This window comes from Babesia bigemina, scaffold Bbigscaff_73306 (genome assembly GCF_000981445.1).
Source record: "Babesia bigemina genome assembly Bbig001, scaffold Bbigscaff_73306".
NCBI classification, from domain to species: domain Eukaryota; phylum Apicomplexa; class Aconoidasida; order Piroplasmida; family Babesiidae; genus Babesia; species Babesia bigemina.
The window spans coordinates 558-8,343 of NW_012237293.1; the positions used below are offsets into that span (position 1 = coordinate 558).

General features: G+C 48.5%; 1 protein-coding gene across 1 annotated transcript; it reads right to left on the reverse strand.

Annotated features, from left to right (window-relative positions):
- Nucleotides 1–777: 777 nt before the first annotated feature.
- Nucleotides 778–5,898, reverse strand: BBBOND_0004870 (hypothetical protein, conserved; the record flags this gene model as incomplete). The annotated part of the gene is made up of 1 exon (XM_012915317.1): nt 778–5,898. The coding sequence occupies one exon, from the start codon at nt 5,896–5,898 to the stop codon at nt 778–780; it is 5,121 nt and encodes a 1,706-aa protein (XP_012770771.1).
- Between the last annotated feature and the right edge of the window lie 1,888 nt (nt 5,899–7,786).

A 7,786-nucleotide genomic window follows, 5' to 3' on the forward strand; every position in this document is an offset into this window, starting at 1 on the left:
TACTTAACTAGGCCAACGCGGATTACGCCACCCTGCCAGCGACTCGCAACACACGGCTTACGTCACCCGCCGCGGCCCTCACGGCCGCCTACGTTAGCGACCAATCACCCAGCCTCACGTGACACTCACTCAATGGGTAACGCGTACACCTCTCACAGTCAACGCACAACTCAACGCCACAACACCTACCAAATTACGGTTCATCCGCCAGCTTAGCACTTTGCCTGAGTGCTAGGTTAGCACTTTGCCTGGGTGCCAGCTTACCACTTTGCCTGGGTGCTAGGTCACCACTTTGCCTGAGTGCTAGCTTAGCACTTTGGTCATGGCATTGGTCAACACGTTGCCTGGTTGCCAGCTTAGCACTTTGCCTGGATGCTAGCTTAGCACTTAGCCTGGGTGCTAGGTCAACACTTAGCCTGGGTGCCAGCTTAGCACTTAGCCTGGTTGCTAGGTTAACACTTCGCCTGTGTGCCAGCTTAGCACGTTGCCTGGTTGCTAGGTTACTACTTTGCCTGGTTGCCAGCTTAGCACTTTCCCCGGTTGCCAGCTTATCACTTAGCTTGCGTGCTACCTTATCACTTTGCCTGGGTGCTAGGTTAGCACTTTACCTGCGTGCTAGGTCAACACGTTGCTTGGTCGTTTAGTCATCACCTAATCTAGGTGTTATTTAGTTCACAGGTTGCCGCTAGAGTAATTCGACACATTAGACTACGTTTGTCGGTTAGGTGAGTAGGTGAGATGTTACGTGAGTTGTGTGAATGACAAATGTGACGATGATTACGGTTGTAGATACGATATTTTGGCAAGCCTTCCGACTTGCGCTGCCGCCAACAGCGATTGCGCCGTTATCCTGTGCGATGATGGTGATCGTAAGTGCGATTTGATGTGCAGCACATCCAGTCTGCCAACCATCACGCAGATGAGGTAGAAGAGGGAGAGTGACCAGAGCGCTAGGGTCATCCACAGGAATGGTGCGCGGATGGTGAACATGAAATTATCAATGGCTTTGAAGAACTGCACAAGATGTGAGTCTTTCTCAAATGCCTCCTTAAATACATTACAGAAATCTCTGCACGTGCGTTTCGTATGCGATTGTCCATCCCTGTTCAGCCTCTCTGGATCGCCGAGAACAAAGCCGTATTTTGCCAATGTCGGCAGCGTTGAATTGCACTTTACAATGGATTTGCATTTGGGATCGTGATATCGTGGCGGTTGATACGTCGTTGATGTAGTTGGACACTCCTTGACGCACGCTTTTTGATGACAATTCGATCCCCTGGCACCGCATTTGGAGTTGCACTCATCGTACAACTTTTTAAGCAGATCGTAGAACGATGCCGTCAGATAGACAATCCACGACAAATACTTATCGGCGTGTTTTGCTGAGAACGTCTCGTAGATGGCGTGACCGATGGGCCGCAGATAAGGACCGCATACGACGGCGTCCCGTGATAAGCATACGAGACTGGCCAGGCTACCAGCGGCATGCCCCTTCCACGCTGCTGAGTGACTAGCGGAAAATAAGTGGTAGACGTTCAAATCATTATACTGACGCCCGAAATTGGCTGCGTTAACTTTCTCATTAAATGCCCGTTGTTTATGCGCTTGACCATACATACCCCAGCGATCGGTGAGGTGATAGTAGAAGCTGAACATGTCCGCCAGCGTTTTCGGCGCACTAGGCAGAAGGCAGTTGAGGTAACTGCACAGTCTAGTGAGCGGCGAATTTGGACGGCCACAGAAATACACAAGCACATCGCATATATCCCGGCCAATCATCGTATGCGACGCGATGGCGCTGATGTCGGCGAAGCCCATTGGAGTTCGGCACGGCATACCAGGTGAATTACCACAAGTGCCACATGACAGACTGGATCCCCTAGCCGTAACCGAATGCGGCAGGTGGCCTTTCAGACCGTCCTCCAAGAACGATTGCAGTGGCGACTTGACGCCGCAGCTGGGATATTGCTCACCCGTTTGGTTGCCACTTTGGTCATGCCTTTGGTCACAGTCTTGCTTAGGGCATTGCTTCGTGTTGCACTGCCAGCCCGACCCACCGATGTACCTGCCGTAGTGGCAGTCCCTCCAGCCGCTGAGCTGTGCGTTGTACTTACACTGCTGCAGCAGGAAGTACAGCTGGTGGTAGAGGCGCTTAAGCAGGTCGAACAACGTGCACAACAGTTGAATCATGTTGGTAGGGTAATCTAATTTCAGCGAGTTGTCGGAGAAATCACACGCGTAGATTCCGTCCTTGTGACCGTGGCCTAGGATAGCGGTGAGGACGGCGTGGGAGTTGGCAGACACTTTGTAGAGCGCTTCGTCGATATGCGTGTGTTCAAAGTCAGACGGGTGCGTATCGAAGGGCTGCAGTATCTTCTCACCCGGACGTTGCTTGTCCTCCTTCATGAACTCGGACTCAATGTGCTTCTTCAGCTTGCCGTACACGGGGTTGAACTGCAGGCCGTTGCACCAGACAAGAATTTCGTAAACGGAGCATGGAGCCCTGGGTTTGTCAACACGAGTAAGGTGGCATACAGCGAAGTACGTCTGCAGGAAATCATAGAGTTTTCGGATGAGACCACTCTCCTCCGCGATGGTTACATCAAGCTCGTCCGACCCGGATGTGGATGAAGGAATGCCGGTGACGGGAGATGACAGATGACTGAACAAATTATGCGTCTCGTTGGTAAGGTGTTCGAGAATGCTGCTACCATTAAAATCAGTTTTGTGATTCAGCTCGCCATGCTCAGCGTTCTCAGGACGATGGACGTCATACCCGTTGTCGCGGAAGAAGAGAGCGCGGAGGCTGGAGGTGCCGTCAGCTGGGTGATATATTTTGTGGCCATCCCAACCGCTGTATTCGAGTCTATTCTTGAGTTCAGTTAGAGCGTCGTATAAGATGGGCGTGATGGTCCAACAGATTTTGGCGTAGTTTCTTCTTTCCGCCTCGGTGAGTTTCTCCCATTCGATGGTCCTCAAAGAATACGTTGAAACGTAGGCTTTTTTGAGCTCCTCGACGAGAGGGGTGAAGCCTGCTTTTAGAGCATTGAGGAGTGAGGGGCACTTGGCTGCGCCGTAGGTAGAGGGCTTGAAGGCGGTAACAGATTCATTAAGGTTACTCAGGTTCTTGGTGAAGACATGATCGAAGTGCAGTGATTGTGCTAGGACAGTGAGTAAGTTTGTCACTGCGTTGTACGAAGGCTTGATTTTGGAGGAGTCAGACTCGACATCAGTTTGATTCTGCAGATTAAGGAGGAATGATTTAAAGGCGCCGTGTGATATCGATGCCGCCTCTCTTAATGGTGACGTTACAGCTGTGAAGGTGTTGGGATTGACATCTTCAATCTGCTCTACCCTCGCAATAAACTTCCCCGCCAGCCTGTTCATGAACCCCTTGTAACCGATGTCCAGATCGTCGGTGATTTCCTTAGGTAGAGGCTCCAACTCCTTCTCGGCTTTCTCCGCGAACTCTAGCAGAATGGCCTTCACCGAAGTGACGTAGTTCTTGTTGACCTGGGTGATCAGAGTGTTCTGAGCTTCGTCGACGTTGGAGCTTACTACTTTGCCAATCGATGCGATTGTCGCCTGGGCTGTTGGACCGGCGCTGGTGAGGAAGTTTTCAGCCTCTTTGATGGCCGCGCTTAAATCAATCAATCGCAGGTCGTTGAGTTTGTTTTTGACGTATTCAAGTTGCCCCTTTATGGTCTCCGTTTTAATTGTGTCCAGGTTCCACTTCGCGTTGGAGGCTTCGTCTTTAAGGATCTTACATAGCTCACTGAGCGTGGACTTGACGCTTTCTATATCCTCATTAGCATATCTATTGTAATCGTCAATTGACGTTAGAGCGTTTTTTACATCATCTCGTATTTTTTTAATTGCCTCTGGCAGGGTGCCTGCTAACTTATTTGGATCTCGATCCGCGACTGCCAAACTTTCTGGCCTTTGGTCAACTTGCAACTTATATTTTCCAAAAATCGTTATATCCGTATCTTGAAGGTTAACTTTATCTGCACCAAGATATCCCGGAAACTGCTGCTCAAGCGTATTTGTTACTCCTCTGATTGCAGTGTCGACGTCAGCCGCAAGGTTATTCGTTTTTCCAGATGAACCAACAGGTTGCCCAAGCGCTGCTTTTAGCTTATCGAATAACAGATTCACTTTACTGTGAGCGTCATCGATTTTGGCTGCGATACTGTTCTTTGAGCCGTTTGGCCTTTGCTTGAGAGCAAAGGAGTGCAACTCTTTTGCGGCTTGCTTGGCTCTGGAAGACATCGCTGATAGCGTTATCAAAATGGCGAGGTGGAGATTCGTGTTGTCGTACGGCGGAAATGATTGCGGCTTGGATTTATTCACTAAGACAGCCTCAATGGATTGAACGGTATTGTTGAAAAGCGAATTAAGGTTTCTATCAAGTTCGCTGGCAAATTGCATTATACGTGAGTGTATATTTTGGAGATTCTCGTGAACGTTCTCCGCTGAAGGCAGGTTGACACTTGTAGCCGTGTTGATTGTATCATCTAGATGCGCAGTAAGTTTTTCTTTAACGGTTGTATTTATACCATCAATCCCATGTTTGTGGAGATTGGTGTCATTGAATTTATCTCTGTTTTCCCGCACATATTGCAATATATAGCTTTTGTATGTGTGATCCTCTTTCAATATATCGGATACCCACTCACCGACCGTATCCCTAAATCCATTGCCGTACTGGTAAACATATCCGCTTACTCCTCTTTCAATACCATTCAGACCTGCGCCATCCCTTCCGCCTCCCTTGATTGCCCCAACTTTATTTCGAAGTTCTGTTATGATATCTTCAACACTTTTATGCTGTTCGCCTGCTACTCGGCCGGCACTAGAATCTTTAGGGAAATTATTCCCAAGCTCCTTAATATTTGTATCAACCTTATCGACTGCTTCCTTAATGGCCTTCTTCACCTTAAACAAATCCGCTTTCAGCTCACCGTCCATCGTTATGACAGCTCTAAGCGCTGCCGTGACTTCCGTTTGAACTTTTCGTTTAGCATCATCTCCTGCGCTGTGGAGCACTAATACTGCAGCTTTCAACTGCTCCACGACGCTATGCATTCTATACGTCTTCGTGCTGGAATCCTTCTCATTCGATTCCGCCAATACTTTATTCACCTTTTCCAGCGCCACATTCACATAGCTCTCCGCCTTCTTCATACACGCTTCTAGCTGCTTAACGTATTTTTCCAGATCTGTGCTTATCTCCCTCAGCTTCTTCAAAATTTTCTGCACCCTCAATTTCAAATCATTAACTAATTTATCTATATCGTCACCCACCTGCTTGTTTATGCAGCTCTTCAAATTGCGGAAACTTGTCTTAATCTTCTCCGTCGTCTCCTTCAACTCAGCGTCTTTCCGCTTGTGCACGCTGGCCAGCCGCTGGCTCTCGTACTCAACAAGCTTACGAACATGCAACACTTTGTCACGCAACTTATCATTAAGGTCATAAATGTTTTTTTTCATCTTAGTGTTGTTATTTGCCTTGGGGTCCAGGAATTCCGCGCACCTCTTGCTCCTATCTGTGGCCTCCTTCAGCCGGTCGCCGCAGGACCTTACGGCGTCGGCCAGCTGTGGATCCAGATCATGTTTGTCAACCTGAATCTTATTAATGCTAGTAATCAACTCACCTCCATTTTTCTTGGTGTAGTCGAGCAGTTTTTTAAGCGGCTCAATCACTGCTTCATTAGAAGACTTTACATTACCATTATACCCCCGCACCCCTGCGACCACCTTTTCAATCGCAACACTAAAACCTTTTTTGCCAAGGTGTTTATTGGCCTCAAGTGACTTAATAGCTTCTGTAATTTGCTCTTTATGCTGCCCTAAATGGCCATGGATGTTACTAAGCACACCACTCAAAAATCCCATCACCCCGTCACACAGCCTGTCCAAGTCAGAGTACACAATCCCCTGGCCGTCGTAGCCTTTGGAGGCAGAGTCGAAGCCGAGGAAGGTTTCGAGGCCAGAGCAGAGGTTAGTAAGGATGTTAGTAGGGTTGTTATTTGAGGTGATTTTAAGGTTCAAAATTTCATCAAATTTCTTGTCAAGCTCCCTAGGCGGTACATGGTCAGGGCAGTGGCAGAGGTGGAAGGAGGGAAGTGAAGGGTGACCAGGCACAAGTTATTATAATGGTGTAAGAAGGTCATAGCGGTATTATGGCAAGGTAATTCGAGGGATGTAGAGTGGGTTAAGGGGCGATGTAGAGTGGATAAAGGGGCGATGTAGAGTGGATAAAGGGGCGATGTGGAGTTGATAAAGGGGCGATGTAGAGTGGGTTAGGGAGCGATGTAGAGTGGGTTAAAAGGCGATGTGAAGTGGATAAAGGGGCGATGTAGAGTGGGTAAAGGGGCGATGTAGAGTGGATAAAGGGGCGATGTAGAGTGGATAAAGGAGCGATGTAGAGTGGGTAAAGGAGCGATGTAGAGTGGATAAAGGGGCGATGTAGAGTGGATAAAGGGGCGATGTAGAGTGGAGTAAGGGGCGATGTAGAGTGGGTTAAGGGGCGATGTAGAGTGGATAAAGGAGCGATGTAGAGTGGAGTAAGGGGCGATGTAGAGTGGATAAAGGGGCGATGTAGAGTGGGTAAAGAGGCGATGTGGAGTGGATTAGGAGCGATGTAGAGTGGGTTAAGGGGCGATGTAGAGTGGATTAAGGGGCGATGTAGAGTGGATAAGGGGCGATGTAGAGTGGGTTAAGGGGCGATGTAGAGTGGATTAAGGGGCGATGTAGAGTGGATAAGGGGCGATGTAGAGTGGGTTAAGGAGCGATGTAGAGTGGGTAAAGGTGCGATGTAGAGTGGATTAAGGGGCGATGTAGAGTGGATTAAGGGGCGATGTAGAGTGGGTAAAGGGGCGATGGAGAGTGGATAAAGGGGCGATGGAGAGTGGATAAAGGGGCGATGTGGAGTGGGTTAAGGGGCGATGTGGAGTGGATAATAATCACCACTTAGGTCACCATGTCATCGCTGCCGTGACCATGTCATCGCTGCCGTAACCATGTCATCGCTGCCGTGACCATCAACTTGGTCATGGCATTGGTCAGCACCTTGGTCATGCCTTTGGTCACCACTTTGGTCATGCCTTTGGTCAGTACTTTGGTCATGCCTTTGGTCACCACTTTGGGCATGCCTTTGGTCAGCACCTTGGTCAGCACTTAGGTCAGGTGCTTGGTCAGCATATTGGTCATCACATTGGTCACCACATTGGTCAGCACATTAGTTAACTATTACACAATCACATACAACGATTAATGAGTGATACAACAGATAAAATTACAATTCATTGGTTAGGTGAGTAGGTGATATGCTAGGTGAGTGTAGATAGTAGACACGTGAGTACGATTACGGTTGCAGGTAAAACACCCTGCCCAGTTTGTTAACACGTGCAGCAGCAAGTAGTGATTGAGCAGAAATACGATGCGATGAGGGACTATGTAGATGCGATTTGATGTGGAGCAGGTCTAGGCGGATGACCATGATGTGGAGGAGGTACAGGAGAGAGAGGAGCCAGAGGGCTAGGACAAGGTAGGAGAATGGTTTACGTATTTCCCATAAGAAATTTGGAATTGTTCTGTATATCAAGGTTGCAAGCGGTGCTTCAGCTGATTCTTTCTTGTTGAGCACTCTCTCTAATGTTTTGCATAAGTCTCCACAAGTACGCTTTGTTTCAATATACTCCGCACCGCTCAGGATCGTCAAGCTATTTAATACGAACCCGTACTTATACAATGTTGGTCGAACGAATCAAGCTGATTCTCG